Raw genomic sequence first — 16,448 nt, 5'->3', positions numbered from 1 at the left:
AGATTAATGAGCAAACAAATATTTTGAATTGTGTAAACCTTATTCATTGGGACTCTTTGAAATATTTTTTTTTGTTTTAGAATGTTTAGGAAAGTGATATTTTTTTTCAACATTTTCATAATTTTTTATATTATTTTTAACGTATATATCATTTAATATTTCTTTTCTAAGTTGAGTGTTTTCTTCAATTTTATCGTTACTTGATACAGAATACTTGTTTTCCAAAAAGTGATCTCTATTTTCAACACTTTCTGGAATATTTAAAAGTTGTATAGCTTTTTTGTCACCTTCTTCAATTTTTGATTTTAAGTAGCTTTCCCTATGGTATAAAGGTAACCCAAAGTTCATGTCACAAATACAACTTTGGCATACGTTCCTAAGTTTACCACATGTGTAACAAATTGACGTTTGAGCATATTTCTTACTACTTAAAATCTTCCAACGAAATACTGTACAGGGCCTGTTGCATATCTTGCAAGATTTCTCTTGAGATGATTTAGTCACTCGTAGAAATTTGGTTTCACCAAGACATTTATCACAAACTATTGGAAAATTAGCATCTTCATAAGTTAGGCCTTGAAACATTTTTACTTTATTAAATAATGATACTAATTGAGTATTATATACTTTGTTAACTTTAGAGAAGTAAAGTTATAAAAAACCAACAAATAACGTAAAAAAAAGTTGCTTTTTAAATATTTTTAAAAAATGTGACTAAACTTCTAAAGTCTTATTCATCAGGGTCTAATAATACATAACTATTTGTTATATCTTTGAGTCTATCTAGAAATAAGAAGTATTTCTAGTACAATACATATCTACTCAGTAACTTTTTCTTCTTCATAAAATATAAATAACTCGATATATTATCTATACATGAACACGAGAACTAATAATTTTTTGGCGCCATCTATTTTAATTACAGCTAATGGTATCGCAGCGCCTGAACAAATTAATGACAAATAATTATCTAGTTTGGTTTAAAGAAAGACCAGAAAGAAGGTTACACCAATATTATTGACAACCCAAACTTCAAATTATTTCTAACACCTTTATACCTATTTATTAGTTTCAACGTTACTAATAATCTTCACTTTTACATATTTTTTGGACTATCAATTTAAGAGACAAGTTAGACCAAAAAAGTACTTTTGAAAAACAAAAAAATTTTCAAGTTAGAAGGGGCTGTGAAATTAAATATTATTAGCAGTAGTAGCAAGGTATTATAATTAATTGATGATTATATTTACATTTAATGTAATATAATTAACATTGGTGTCAAGTCTCCATAATTTTCGTAATTAGGTTAATCAGTAATACATAAATATATTAAACACTAACAATACAAAATATAAAAACTAACTCATATTTGTTTTAAAGGAAAGAAAAAAGAAAATGCGTATTGAAAAGTGTTGGTACTGCTCTAGCAACATTTATCCTGGTCATGGAGTGACATTTGTAAGGAATGATGCAAAAATTTTTAGATTCTGCAGGAGTAAATGCCATAAGCATTTTAAAATGAAACATAATCCAAGAAAATCAAAGTGGACAAAAGCTTATAGAAAGACTCATGGAAAAGAGATGATTCTCGATTCTACGTTTGAATTTGAGAAAAAAAGGAATTGTCCAGTAAGATATGATAGAGAATTATATGTAAAAACAATCAAAGCCATGAAACTAGTAGATAAAATAAAAGAATCTAGAAAGGAGCGTTTCTATAAAACTAGATTATTGAAGCAACAACAAACGCAAAAGACTCTTGTAGACAAGGAAATAGAAAGAAATACAACATTATTAAAAGGACCTGAAATTCCATTGATTGAAAAGACAGTAATGAGTGATGTATCACGCGAAAAAGTTTTCAGAAAGAGTGAGAAAAAAATGAATAAGATAGTTGAAAAAAGAAAATCACTTTTGGATAACTTCACAAAGAATGAAAACAACGACATTATGATGGATAACCAAAGCGAAATTGAAGATGAAGAAATTGTTCTATAATATATTCAATGTTAAAAATGATAATTAGACAAAAATAATTATAAAATTTTAGCAAAAATACCAATTGGTTGACAATTAGATTAATACATATACATTTAAATAGCAGGTGAAAATTTAAATAATATGGTTAAGTATGTATTTTATCTTAAACAAATATTTGTCAATCTGTTTCGTATTTATATTATAGTAATAAATATAAATTTATATTTAAGTCAATCCATATTTAAAACTTTTGATTATAATATCCTTTTCTAAGAGGATCAATTATATGTAAACTATCAATTAATTTTGTATTAAATGATATTTCATTTTCTTGTGACAAACCATATGGAATGCAAAGATTAAAAATGTCATACAATTTGTTTAATGCTAGAATAGGATATTTACAATGTGGTTCTAATTCCTGAATCTCTTTCAGTATATTAAATTCGTTTAACAGTATTGATTTCCATTCATTTAAATTACTGAGGATGGCACTATCGATGCTCATGCTCCCGCTGTTGATGTCGTTATCAGAATAGTAGTGATATCTACATTTCAACATGGATATATTGTTGTGCTCTTCTTTCTGAATAACAAATTGATATTTTTTTTGATCTATAAAATTGATTTTTGGTGAAAAGGTTTTAGATGAGAAATAATCTTTACGATATAATTCACTTTCCAAACTCCATAGCGGTTTGTTAGATATTGTGGTTCCTGAATTTGTTGAAAACAAATTCATAAAAATTTGAACAGAATTCTCCTCAAAAAGATTTCTTAATGTTGAATCTGACTTATTTAAATTATTTTCAACAAAATCAAACACAAATTTCCAATTATTAGAATTTTTTTTAATTGTACTTCTAAAATTTGAAGGAAGTCTTTTATTATTGAACTTGAATGAATTTTCATCATTAATTCCATCTTCATAATCTTGGTATATTGGTATCCAATTTCCATTTTTAATTGGTAAAACCTCGTTATTATTTAAGATTAACGTTACATTTGAATATTTACTCGAAATTAAACAAGAATTTGAAAGTTGAATTGATATAGAATGAGTGCCAATTTTATCATTTAATTTAATATCATTCTCTGAGTGAGAACTTAACTTAACTGTTTTTATAAAAAATCTTGGACAAACATAAAAGTTATTGTCTTTAAACATTATTTTAGGTAGTAGCTTTTCGATTAACCATGAGTAATATTGCCATACACTCTGATCGTTTGGCTCAGTAAATATAGCAGTGTGTGCTAATTTAACTTCTCTATCAAAATCATCTAGTGTATTAAATAAATGATTGTTGCCACTAAGTAGTATTCTTTGATGCCAAGCAGAATAATTAGAAAAATTGTTTTCTATTAATTTATTTAAAAATTTAAATTCTTCTATGTGAAGATTTTTTTGAAAATCTTTCCAAGAATATTTAACTGATAAATACCTAAGACATGTCAAAATAAATGATCTATGTTTCCAACAATGAAAATTTCTATCATCAAAATTTAATAATTTTTTACACAATTCTAATTCATTTGCCAATAACTTCAAATAAACTGTAATGTGTTCTAATAAGTACTTTTTAAACTCACTCGAAAAGCTAAAGTTATCAAAGTTATTTATTACTTTTAAATAACCATTCTCGAGTTCAAATATATCAACTGGCCCCACATCCCTATTTTCGAGTTCACTCTTTATTTTAATACTATTAGTATTTAAAACTAGTTCAATTAACCAGACTCTATTTGACCAAAGACTATATGACTTTGGATCAGTTTTAAATAGATTTTCTGTAAAAGTGAACTCACTATTCACAATATCAATCATCATATCAGTGTCTTTATCAATGAGACTTTCAATAAATTTCTTTCTATAATTCCAGAATGTTGGTATCTCTGGATTTATTTTAAGTATTTTTTCTGTCATTTTAAAAGTTGAAAAAGAACATGAATTATTTTTTCTATCATTTTTTATTTTTTCTGAACATTCTTCAAATAAATCTTTTGTTTTTCTCAAATACTCCTTTTCCGCTTCTGTTGGTTCTTTGTATTCGTTTTTTGACCTTCCATGCATTTTTTTCGCCAGTAAATGTGAATGTAATCAAAATATGTAGTGAAAAATGGAGAGTGATAAAAAGTTTTAACCCTTTATATAGTAATGACTTTACAAGAGTTATAACATTACCAGTACCAACACAAGGCGGCTCATTCTTGGCGGTTCAGTACAATTATGTGTGTACTCACAAAATGTCACTTAAAGGCACTAACATTTTTTTTTAAGTCCATTTAATAATTAAAACAAGTTGAATGTTGTATTTAATTATTCAAATGATATATAGGCAGCTTGTTTTATTTATAGAACAGATACTTAAAAAACTATAAAAATAATGATATTACAGTAATTATAAGAGGGAATTAATTTATAATTATATTTAAAAGCTTCGAAAATAAATATTCTACAATTAAAATACACAACATTATAATATCGTCAAACAATTAATTTTAAAAAATATTGTTATTTTGGAATATGGTTAGAATAATATTGGTTATTTTATTTGGAATAATTATAAATAAGGGAAACATAAAAGTAACATATGTTAATTTTGAGAATAATTTAAACGAAAATAAATCATTAATTAAAGAAAGTTTTCTTAGACTGAGGACAAAGTCTATTTTTGATAGCTTCTCATCTATTTCAACAGGTTCAGGTAGCTTTAGATCTGGATGGGGAAATGTAATTTCGAATGCTATCTCATTAACATTTCCATCGTCCTGCGTAGGTCAACTATTAAATATAGGTTACGTATCTAATGAATATGATGAAGATGATTACCCATACAATCCAATATGTGGAGCACAAAGCCAGTCAAATAATTTATGTTTTCCCGGTACAAGTAAAGTAATATCAAGAGACAGAGGAGAAATTATGATGAAAGATTTGGAAGTAGGTGAATATATATTAACAAGAGATATAAAAACAATGGAGTTTAAGTATAGTATTGTTGAGTTAATGCTTCATAATGACAAAAATATGTATATTGAAGATGAATGGGTCGTTGTTGAATATTTAGGAATGAAAGAACCATTGGTAATATCTCCAGATCATTTTGTATTTATAAGAATGTTTGGAAGTGAACCTCACGAAGGTAATTGTTCAGTAGAATCATTAGAAAATGTAATTACTGGAATATATAATACGTTCATTTATACGGATAATTATGTATTAGAGTCTATAATAGCTAGAAATTTAAGAGAAGGCTATTCAATAGTAGTATCAAACTCGAAATATAATATTAGTTGGATTACAAAAGTTAGAATTGTAAGCCAAAAAAACAATTTAAATTGTTATTCACATAATTATTTTGGAAGGTTTGCACCTTTAACTTCAAATGGATATTTAATAGTTGACGGTGTTCTTGTTTCAAGTTACAGCAAACCATATCCATGGAAATTTGAATTGATTAATCCTACTCATGGATTGATAAATGTCCTTATAAAACCATTTATATTTATTGAGCAAAATTTCAAAGATTTTATGAACAAGTCAAGACATTATATTAATTTCCTAATAAAACACCTGCCTTATATATCTAAATCAAAAAAATACACGTTTGATAACACTACACCACTATCACTTGAGATAGCTAGAGCAATTACATCATTAATATGGTAACTTCGCCACTTGCAATTAAAAAACACTAAAAAGTATAAATATATACATGTATAAGTATACAATTCATTAAAAATAATGGGGCAAACATATTTTGTAATTTTAAGTTAATAACAATCATATGAAAGGAATAAATTTTAAGTTTTTTTTTTCGTCATTAACCATTCTTCGCTATTTATAATTAATGTTTGGGTACCGCCTTTTGCCCCACTTTACAAATAATTATATTAGTGGTGTTATGTATAGGGATTAAAGTTGCCATTCCTTGTTATATATGTATATATATATGTAACTTATCTAATTGATTTATTTGGTCATTTACTTAATAATTAACAATGTTAAATCAAGGAGTTATATCATACGGGAATATTAGAGGTTTTGGATTACAGGATCAGGGAATATTTAAGGCTAGTAAGGAATTATTTGGCTGGAAAAATAAGCGAACGAATGCAACATATCACTATAAACCAGAAGAAATATCTGGTATTGAATGGCTACAATTAGGCCCAGAAGAAAATAGTTGTCAATTAAGAGTGTTCATTAGAGAGAAAAAAGACTGTGTATATTTTACAGGATTTAGAACTGAAGATTTATCAATAATTAAAGATCATTTTAAAAATAATTATGGAATAGAGTTAAAGGAAAGAGAGTTAATTACAAATGGAACAAATTGGGGTGATTTAGTTGTTCAAAACGAAACAATATGTATAACAGGTGAAGATAAAGTGATGATGTATGTTCCTACAACTGAAATTAATCAAATAGCAATGCCTTCAAAATCTGAATTAGTATTAGAATTTAATGATAGTATTAATGGAGGTGAAGATTGTGATGATATTATGGAGATTCGTTTATTTGTTCCAAACATGCAAAATTCTGTTGATGGAAATTCTTTAACTTCTGCAGAAAAACTCAGAAATGATCTACAAACACTTTTAGGAATAGGGACAAGTGGTTCAATGGATAAAGTTTGTCGTTTGAATGATATACACTTATTAGTACCACGCGGAAGGTATGAAATAGAGGTTTTAGTAAATTGTATGAAACTACATGGTAAATCATTTGATTATACAATTTTATATAAATCAATTTCAAGACTATTTTTGTTGCCACGTCCAGGCAGTTCACTTGTTAATTTAGTTGTTGCATTGGAAACACCAATGAGACAGGGAAACACAAAATACCCATTTGTTGTTATGCAATTCGATACTCAACAAGATGATGATATTGAGATGCCTTTAAATTTACCAGAAAAAGAACTGGAAAGATTTAGTGGACTGTCTTCTGTAATGACTGGAAAATTTTGGGATATCATCACAAGAATACTCAAGTCATTAACAGGTCATTCAATCATAGTTCCTGGAGATTTCCGTTCGGCTTATCAATATCACTGTATTAGATGCTCATATAAGGCTCAAGATGGTTTGTTATATCCATTAAATCGCAGTTTTATTTATATTACAAAACCTGTTATTATGATTCGTTATGACGACGTTTTAAATATTGAATTCTCTAGAATGGGTGGGAATCAAACTAGGTTCTTTGAACTTACAATATCAATAAAAGGTGGCGGCGAATATAGTTTCACGAGTATTGATAAAGCTGAATATAATCCATTGATTAAATTTTTACAGGAAAAAAACATTAGAATTAAAAATCTTGAAGAAAATATTGATTCCTCCAGAAGAACTGCTTCTAAAGGACATGACAAACAAGATTCAAACAGAAAAGATTCAGAGTCAAAAAGTATATTGGATCAAGATCTCCCAAGCGATGATGAAGAAGATGAAGACTTTGATGAAGAAGAGGATTCATATTCTTCATCTGGTGGAAGCGAGGATGAAGATGATAACAATAATGATGGTGACGATGACGAATAAAAGGGAATTAAATCATAATTTAATTCAATTTATCATATTTAAATTATAAAAAGGGATAATTATATCATTTTAATACAATTCATTCACAATTAAATCAATATAACCATTTATATAATATAAACTCTAGTAGGGTGAAATGCAACTATTTTAGAAATATTCACTTGAAATACTTAGTAATAACTTAATTAATATTTTCTAAATTTCTTTTACTGATTACAATTTTTTCTAATGTTGAAAATTATATTCAATTATTCAATTGCTGTGTTAGGTATCGTTTGAAAAATTGGCGCCAAAGACGGAATATTTGTGTTCGTAGAATAATTCTAAAAAGGTAAGCAAACTAAACCACAAAATTTCATAGAATTGTTGATAAATAAAGTAAGGAGCAGCTATTATAGTTTTTAGTTAAGATACTTCTTTATTACGTGTATAAAATAACTAACTAAAATTATTACAGCCTACAATATATTTACGCATAATAGTTAATTAATTTTTTTGATTATAGTGTAAAACAAAGATGGAAGAAAAACAAGATGTTATTGATTGTAGATTTTATGAAAATAAATTTCCTGAACCTGAGGAATTTGTTATGACAAGGGTAAAGAGAATTACAGAAGTGGGTGCTTTTGTAAGTCTATTAGAGTATAATAATATAGAAGGAATGATATTAATGTCCGAATTGTCAAAAAGACGTATTCGTAGTGTAAATAAACTCACAAGAGTCGGGAGATTGGAGGTGGTTGTAGTTTTAAGAGTAGACAAAAATAAAGGTTATATTGATCTTTCAAAAAGACGTGTTAATCCAGAAGATGTGGAAAAGTGTGAAGAAAAATATTCTAAAATGAAGCGAGTGTACCAAACAGTCCGTCATATTGCCCAGAAAGAGGGAGTCTCTGTTGAAGAGCTTAGTGAGAAGTTAATTTGGCCACTACATAAAAAATATGGTCATGCATTAGATGCTCTTAAAGAGGCTGCACTTAATCCAGAAGCAGTATTAGGAGAATTTGATTTACCAGCAAGTTTGAAAGATGCTCTTATTCAGGATATCAAGTTCAGATTATCTCCACAACAACTTAAATTAAGAGCAAGGATACATGTTTGCTGTTGTGGATATGATGGTATAGATGCAGTTAGGCATGCTATTATTGCTGGACAAGAGACTGTAACTAAAGATGGTGTTGAAATACAAGTTAAATTCATAGCTCCTCCTCAATATTTAATTACAGCTGTGTCATTTGGAAAGGCTGCAGGAATAGAAGCTATAGAAAAGGCAATGGAAACCATAAAAAATGTTATTACACAGTATAAAGGTGGTGATTTTAAAAGACAAGGTGAAATTGAGGTTGTTGGTGGTGAAGATGATAAAAACGACCTTAACAATTCAGATTCTGAATATGATGACAATTCTGAGTTAGACGAAGATGATTCTGAATATTCTGATGATGAAGAAGATGAAGGAATGGGGCATATTGATTCAGTGGATATTCCATTTGACGATAGCAATAATGGAATTGATCAGGAGGACGATGAAGATTAATATTACTATTAGAGTTGTTCAAGATAAAACAATAAGTAAAAAAGAATGATGGTAATCATTATTAAATTATTACTACCATTATTAATATTATTTACTACTTATTATTATTATTATTATTATCATTATTAATACTGATAGTAATATTATATCGACAGCCAACCACTTTTATATCCTTACATTAAATTAACAAAATTTCTAACTATAATATGCTGATGGAAGAAAAAGATGAATTATAAGTTAAAAAATAGCACGAATAAATTAAATTTTACTATAAAATGTTTATTTATCTTTTTTTTTAATTCATTCCTGTTATTGTAACTTTATTTATATTTTTATTAATTGTATTTAACATTTGAAGCTACTAGTTCATTTGTTTGAATTTAGAGATCTTCGAAAGAATAATATCTCTTTTCCAGATTAATAGGTATTGTAAATTTATTTATATACACAGTTTGCTGAATATAAAAAGTACCAACTAAAACAGAAATGTAATATGGCTTTTACTAAAATACGAACACGAATAACAATTTGTATTATTTCTAAAGTTAATTGCGCCGAGTTTAATATTTTAATATAAAGTAACCTGAAAGATTAATGAATATTATGGTGTAAAATATAAATTTATCATGGGAGTAGTATTATTGTTTTTATCATATATTCATAAGTCTATCAATAATACGAATAATTTATTACTTAATTCACTAATGTTCTATGAAATATAATTAATATTTAATTTGAGTAGTAAAATATAATTCAGAATAGAAAAAAAAAGTGAAAAGAAAAAATAATACGACATATAATCTATATTAGAATAGAAAAATACTACTCTTAAACATACACTAACAAATAAAATATTACATTATTTTGGAATATTCTAAGGATATCATAAATTTCAGGGTAACTTATTGATTTAAATAATCCTTAGTTCATAAAATGATAAATCAATGACTATTTTTGTTAATGAATACAAGAATAATTAGTATTTTACAATAAAATTAATGATATTGTTTTAAGCTGGAAGATTATTCCTTTCTATTTTTCTTCCTAATGTAATATTGAATATACGAATTTTCTTTTTTTCAACTATTATAATTCATTTTTTTAAATATATTTATATAAAATAAGGATATTATCTATTCAAATTAACAAATAACAGTTAATATTGATGTTTATATATAATGTAATAAAACTACATATGTTAGAAAAATAAATGAAACCAGCAATATTTACTAAAATAATTTTACTTTAATTTCATATAGAATAATTTTACTGTATCATTTATAATATAATAATTACATTTTATTAAAAATATTATTATTTTAATGAAATCACTAAGAGTTACTTTAATAATTAATTATTTTTTGGTACTCAGCTGTATGTTCTATATTAGATACAAGAGGAAATAATAAGATGATAATGTGAAAATGAAGGAATTGCAATTGAATTTAAATCTTAATCTAAAAAAAGATAATTCAATGTTAGATAAAAATGTATATTTTATAAATAATAATATAATTGAAAACAACATTAAATTATCAACCAAAATAAGACCATCTATATTACATTCAATTTGTTCAGCTTTTCCAGTCTGTAAAAGAACACTTATTGAACTTGTATTAAACGAATTATTTCATGAATTTGTGACAAAACCTGATGGAATTATTGAAGATGCGAAATATGGCATTTGCATCCCAACTTTATATTCAGTTTTATTGTTAACTGTTTGTCATGTACATAAATTGAGAGAATATGAAGAGGAATGGTTTGAAGAATTTTTAAAAAATAATAAATTCTCATTTTTAACACCTTCTGGATGCAAAACAGAAGTATTATTTAATTTGTTAAATGTATTGGCTTGTTTTGGTTCACTAAAAAAAAGACCTGCAAATATGCAAGGTGTTGAATTAGTTTTATTAAGACTAGGAATATCATTTTACTTTTCGCTTTGTTATATTATGGATTATCCATTTTCAACAAATAGAATCATAAAAGCATTAATATCAGGTGCACATGAATGGATACATGGCTCGCAATATTACAATAACAATCACAATGATATTGATATTAATAATCTTATTAATTACAAAAATTTAGATATTAAAATAAGTAATTATTGTGATAATTACAACAGTAATAAAAATTCATATTTCTCTCGAATGAATAATACCAATAATTCAAATAAATTTGCGTTAAAAAAAATTTCATTAAGTAATAAAAAGGATAAAATACTTATTCAAGAAAATACGATTAAAAATTTGGTAGGCATTTTTGATGATTTTACAATAAAATTAATATGTAAATATGGTTACAGACCTCATTGTATAAATTGGAATGACATTACACTGTATATTAAAGAAATGAATGACTTAGCTCTATTAAATCTTTTTAAATTTACAAAAAATAATAGTAATTTTTTTGATGACAATTTTTTAAATGAGTTTATATATTTGTTTAACAATATAACTAATGAAAATGAAAAATTTTCAAGCTTAACTGGAACAGTTAGTAATAAAAGTTTACTTGGTAATAAACATACTGACTCAAGTAGTGATTTGTTTAATTATGTGAGCAATAATAATAACTGTAATAGTTTGAATGAGTTTAAGAAAATAATGAATAAAGACACTTACAGGGAATCAAATAATGGCGAGTGCAGTGAAAAATATGGTTTTTCAAATAATATTTCAAATTTAAAAAATGATAAATTTCTACTATATGAATTTCAAGATTCTGATGATCAAAGTGATAATTATGATGAGTATTGTATAGATAATGCTTTTAATCAAGAATTTATTGAAAAGTTATATTTATCTTCTCACAATAAAAATAATGCCTTAAATGCTATTTCATCTAAAATAAAAGAAATGACATCTTCCAAGCCTGCAAAACTATTTAGTTTAAATAAACTGACAAAAAAACAGCTCAATAAATTTCAGGTTAAAAATAGTACTAGTAGTTATATCATAAAAAGTAACAAAATTGATAATATTTCAAAGACAAAGTCTCATATTGATGCAGCAAACAATGAGGCAGATGTAATATACAGAGCAAATAGAGATATAGTTCCAAAGACCTTTGTAAAAAAACCCTCGTGGTTTGGATTTTCCAAACTCTCAGATCAATTAACTACAAAGCAAAATAACCAAAATATTGCATTCAAAAGAACAACCATTAACAGTTTATTAAATTACATTACACATAAACAACAGATATATGAGTCTGAAGATAACGAAGATCCTTTAAATGTACTATGAATGCAAATAATAGTATATTCTACTATATAATGTGTAATATTTAATAGTGAAGCTAATTTTTTAAACAATCATATTGACTTATTTCAAAGATAAATTAATTAGAATATGTCACATATACATGCGTATGTATATATATCGATGTTTAGTAATTTCACTCATTATTTACACTCCTGTACTAGATGGAAAAACTTGTGACCTTTCTGAAACGGCCTTAGAGTTTCCTGTCAAGCCACCAATTTGAATTTGTTTATTTGTTTTTCTAATAATATTAACAAGAATTAAATTGCCATTTGTATTTAAAAATAAGTAAAACTTACTTCACTGTACTGAGGAACTGTCTGAAAAGTGGGCTTGAAAGATTATAGAGCATTTTTCCTAGATAGTTCGATAATAATACTTATATTTATGGATTTTTCTTCTCGTAATTTTATTTAACCAATAAAACTATACTCGTAAATTTATGGACAATTTGCCTCCACTTCGTATTGTATTAACAAATAGATACTGAGCGGCAACTGAATTGAAAGGCGGTATCGGGTGAAAATATTAACACCTAGTCAACAATATACAAAATATTAAAAAAAGAATTAGATTAGGGAAAGAACTTACACCAATAATTTGAATTAATTCAGGCGAAAAGGTAAATGAATAGAGTACAAGAGATGTAAAATAAGTATCTAAACTTGTAAAAAAATGGATTTGGTTTCAATTAAAGAAATATCAAATGAAATGTTAGAATGTGCAAGGTATGGCGAATTAGAAGATTTAGTAAAAATATTAGATAATTATCAAGTTAATGTTGATTATAAAGATGAAAATGGAAACACAGCGTTACATAAATCTTGTGCAAATGGCCATATAGATATAGTCTCTGAGCTTTTAAAAAGAAATGCATCAATTAATATACAAAATAATAATGGCAATTCGCCACTACATTGGGCAGTAACAAATAAAAAAAAAGAAGTAGTAATTGAATTATTAAATGACCCGAGATCACCATCTGATGGAGGTGCAGATGTACTTCTAAAAAATCACATAAATAAAAGCGTACTTACCGAAGTTTTTAATATCAATGATGAAAGCCTATTGAAAATTGTACTTGAACACCAGTCTGCAGAGAAATTGGAATACGAAAACTGCGATTCGGTTAAATTTGATGGTAATCAAAGTGAAGCAATAAAAAAAGAATTAGATATAGATGATAATTTCACTTTATCTAGAAGTAACAATAGCAATATTAAAATATCACAAGATATAATTCATGAACTTATATTTTCAAATGAACATGAACATTTCAAAGAACCAGTAATTAAATGTAGAGAGCTTGCACTTATTGGAATAAAAGATGTTTTTAGTGACGATCCAGAAGATGATACTACTGGAGTACACTTATGGTCAAGTTCTATAGTAGCTTCATATTGGATGAAGGAATTGTCTAGAGATTCTAATACATTTTGTGGGAAGAAAATATTAGAATTGGGATGCGGGTGTGGCCTTATGGGAATAGTTTTAACAATTTACACGAAATTGTTTTGCAACTCATATCCATCACAGGTATTACTTACAGATGTTTCCGAAATAGCTTTAAGTAATGCTGAAATAAATATTCAATTAAATTCAGAATTATTGATCAATTCGAACAATATAATTAAAACAAAGTATTTGAATTGGTATGATAAAAATTCATGGGCTAGACTTGTAGACGAATCAATTTATTTAAGTACTAACAACAGTAATAGTGATATGACGCATCCTACTTTTGATATTATTATTGGATCTGATTTAATTTATAATTATGATATGGAAATTAAGCTGTCTGAGACTATATTCCAACTCCTAAATGAAAATGGTACTTTTTATTATGTACATAGACATGATAGATTATGTTCATCTAAATTTAAAGAATCACTAGAGAAACAGGGACTTACTTGTCAAGAAACTAATTCACCACTTGAATATATTAATAATCCACTTTATAAAAAAGATAGGAAATTGGCTGATTTACTTTTTAATGAGCTTTATGATAATAACGAATTTTATTTGCTAACTGCTAGAAAAACTACTTTATTACACATAAAATAAGTAGGAATTATACCATAATTGTTTAATGTAGTTGATTACTTTGAAAATTAATAAAACAACTAATAATACAAAAAAATAAAACTTATTTCGGAATCATAATGACATTAAGAGCTTTAGATTTTTTTTAATTATTTTAACATTTTTTTCTCCTTACTTAAACTTGTCTCTTTATGAAATTTGTCTGCTCGAATATTAATCTAATTATTATTGCATGTAAGAAGCTCCGGCGCCAAATAAAATACATATATTTATGATCTCAAAGATTGTTAAAATAAAAAACTAAAATATTCTATTTAACACTTATTTAAATTTATATTACACTAATTTAAAATAAATTTATATGGTATTATTATGCGTTTATTGACTTATTTTTGAACATAATAGTAATTAAATCTAATTAGGTGACAGTATAAGTATAGTAATAAGTGAATGATTACTAGAATATAAGTGCGAATAATTATATTGGTAGATAAATGTGAAGTTATAAATTTTAACCTATAATTGTTATAGAAAAACAATAAATGTAACTTCAAGAATCTGTGATAAAATAATAAATCATAGAAGATCAATAATAACAATTATTATTATTATATAAAACAAAGGCAACAACAAAAATTAAAAAGTAACAAAATATAGTATAATCAAACTTAAAAAATGGTAAAAAAACCAAATTTTTGTATAGGAGTCATAGGTTCTAATTATGATGAGACAATTACTAAATATGATACTTTTGTGAGTGTTATTCTTCAATCATGTAAGAATTACTACAAAAATAAGCCAAAAGGTAATGAAATGGCAGAAATAGAGAGAGAAGTTGAAAGAATACAGATGAACCACATAAATGACAGAATGTCATGGTGCAACGAATGGCTGCCTAGATCACCAATGAAGAAATTTGAGAGCAACTCAATAGGAAAATTATTTTTAGCAATATCTGAATTTGAGTATATATATAATTTCAAGATAGAAAAAGAAATGGGTTTGTTAAATATACTAAATAAACATATAGTAGATAATTCATCAATGACATGTAAAGATGGATGGGAATTCAGAGAAGGAGCCTCCGATACATTAGATATGTTAACAAATTATGCAAATAAATTTATAATAATATCTGTATCAAAAGGATCTAAAAGGATAAATGACACATTAGAGGATTTGATTAATGCAAAAAAATGTCAATTTGAATTAGTCACTAATGAATTTGAATACAAAAATAAAGACGAAAAATATACAGCATCTGAAAATTCATTATTTGGACCTTCTTGTAAATATAGGGTATTTAAACAATCGGTAAAGGAGTATAAAAGAAATAAAAATAGAAGAGTGAAAGAAAAGTTTCTTCACTTTATATCGAAAATATGTCTTGATAATTCATATACAAATGATATTTACATTAAATCAATTTATGTTGGTAATAGAGCAAATGATTTAGAATGTATATTGTATGCTGAAGTTGGTATTTTTATTTTAGATCAAATTGATTCTGAGAGTCTATGTGATGTTCCAACTGCAGATTACACATTATCCAGTGATCAAACTTGTTATTATATAAATTCGAATTCTGACAATTCAATAAATATGGACACCTTTGCCCTCAAAATATGTGAATTATTTTCAATACAAATAGTACCCATTTTGGATATATATTCTGATAATATAAAAAATTCTGGGCTTAAACTTTATGAAAATGTTAAAAGAAATATTGGAGGTATAGTTGATATTAGAGACTATATCAAAGTTTCAAGAAAGTTGAGGTATATGAACTCAAAATTCTCGCAATTTAGATTTACAGGGATAATATTATTAGCTTTTTCTTGGGAAGATATCTCAAAATTATTTAACATAAGCAATAATATAGAAAAAAAATAACTGACGAAAGTAGTGACATGTTATTTCCAGACTAATATTTTACCCGCTTTTTTTTTTTAATTTATTAATTTGCACAAATTTACCAATGGTAATAACAAAAATATACTAGTAATCACCGATTAAATTTTCTATTTCAAATGTATACTAATATACAACATAATTAACAGCCGTAAACT

At 26.1% G+C, this 16,448-nt stretch overlaps 9 protein-coding genes across 9 annotated transcripts; 7 read left to right on the top strand and 2 right to left on the bottom strand.

Annotated features, from left to right (window-relative positions):
- Positions 1–39: 39 nt before the first annotated feature.
- FG379_003305 (uncharacterized protein) lies at positions 40–585 on the bottom strand (the record flags this gene model as incomplete). Its single annotated transcript, XM_067328737.1, has 1 exon — positions 40–585. The coding sequence occupies one exon, from the start codon at positions 583–585 to the stop codon at positions 40–42; it is 546 nt and encodes a 181-aa protein (XP_067185104.1).
- Positions 586–1,395: 810 nt separating this feature from the next.
- FG379_003304 (60S ribosomal subunit L24) lies at positions 1,396–1,998 on the top strand (the record flags this gene model as incomplete). The annotated part of the gene is made up of 1 exon (XM_067328736.1): positions 1,396–1,998. The coding sequence occupies one exon, from the start codon at positions 1,396–1,398 to the stop codon at positions 1,996–1,998; it is 603 nt and encodes a 200-aa protein (XP_067185103.1).
- A 223-nt stretch (positions 1,999–2,221) lies between these two features.
- FG379_003303 (Rab geranylgeranyltransferase) lies at positions 2,222–4,051 on the bottom strand (the record flags this gene model as incomplete). The annotated part of the gene is made up of 1 exon (XM_067328735.1): positions 2,222–4,051. One exon carries the CDS (start codon positions 4,049–4,051, stop codon positions 2,222–2,224), a length of 1,830 nt encoding a protein of 609 aa, XP_067185102.1.
- A 453-nt stretch (positions 4,052–4,504) lies between these two features.
- FG379_003302 (uncharacterized protein) lies at positions 4,505–5,650 on the top strand (the record flags this gene model as incomplete). The annotated part of the gene is made up of 1 exon (XM_067328734.1): positions 4,505–5,650. One exon carries the CDS (start codon positions 4,505–4,507, stop codon positions 5,648–5,650), a length of 1,146 nt encoding a protein of 381 aa, XP_067185101.1.
- A 332-nt stretch (positions 5,651–5,982) lies between these two features.
- FG379_003301 (structure-specific recognition 1 (SSRP1) (recombination signal sequence recognition)) lies at positions 5,983–7,527 on the top strand (the record flags this gene model as incomplete). The annotated part of the gene is made up of 1 exon (XM_067328733.1): positions 5,983–7,527. The coding sequence occupies one exon, from the start codon at positions 5,983–5,985 to the stop codon at positions 7,525–7,527; it is 1,545 nt and encodes a 514-aa protein (XP_067185100.1).
- Positions 7,528–8,044: 517 nt separating this feature from the next.
- FG379_003300 (eukaryotic translation initiation factor 2 alpha subunit) lies at positions 8,045–9,064 on the top strand (the record flags this gene model as incomplete). The annotated part of the gene is made up of 1 exon (XM_067328732.1): positions 8,045–9,064. The coding sequence occupies one exon, from the start codon at positions 8,045–8,047 to the stop codon at positions 9,062–9,064; it is 1,020 nt and encodes a 339-aa protein (XP_067185099.1).
- Positions 9,065–10,488: 1,424 nt separating this feature from the next.
- On the top strand, positions 10,489–12,318 carry FG379_003299 (uncharacterized protein; the record flags this gene model as incomplete). The annotated part of the gene is made up of 1 exon (XM_067328731.1): positions 10,489–12,318. The coding sequence occupies one exon, from the start codon at positions 10,489–10,491 to the stop codon at positions 12,316–12,318; it is 1,830 nt and encodes a 609-aa protein (XP_067185098.1).
- Positions 12,319–13,011: 693 nt separating this feature from the next.
- On the top strand, positions 13,012–14,400 carry FG379_003289 (uncharacterized protein; the record flags this gene model as incomplete). Its single annotated transcript, XM_067328721.1, has 1 exon — positions 13,012–14,400. One exon carries the CDS (start codon positions 13,012–13,014, stop codon positions 14,398–14,400), a length of 1,389 nt encoding a protein of 462 aa, XP_067185088.1.
- A 654-nt stretch (positions 14,401–15,054) lies between these two features.
- FG379_003278 (uncharacterized protein) lies at positions 15,055–16,272 on the top strand (the record flags this gene model as incomplete). The annotated part of the gene is made up of 1 exon (XM_067328710.1): positions 15,055–16,272. The coding sequence occupies one exon, from the start codon at positions 15,055–15,057 to the stop codon at positions 16,270–16,272; it is 1,218 nt and encodes a 405-aa protein (XP_067185077.1).
- Between the last annotated feature and the right edge of the window lie 176 nt (positions 16,273–16,448).

This window comes from Cryptosporidium bovis, assembly GCF_009768925.1.
Source record: "Cryptosporidium bovis isolate 45015 chromosome Unknown contig_66, whole genome shotgun sequence".
NCBI classification, from domain to species: Eukaryota; Apicomplexa; class Conoidasida; order Eucoccidiorida; family Cryptosporidiidae; genus Cryptosporidium; species Cryptosporidium bovis.
This window is presented reverse-complemented; position numbering and strand designations above follow the sequence as displayed.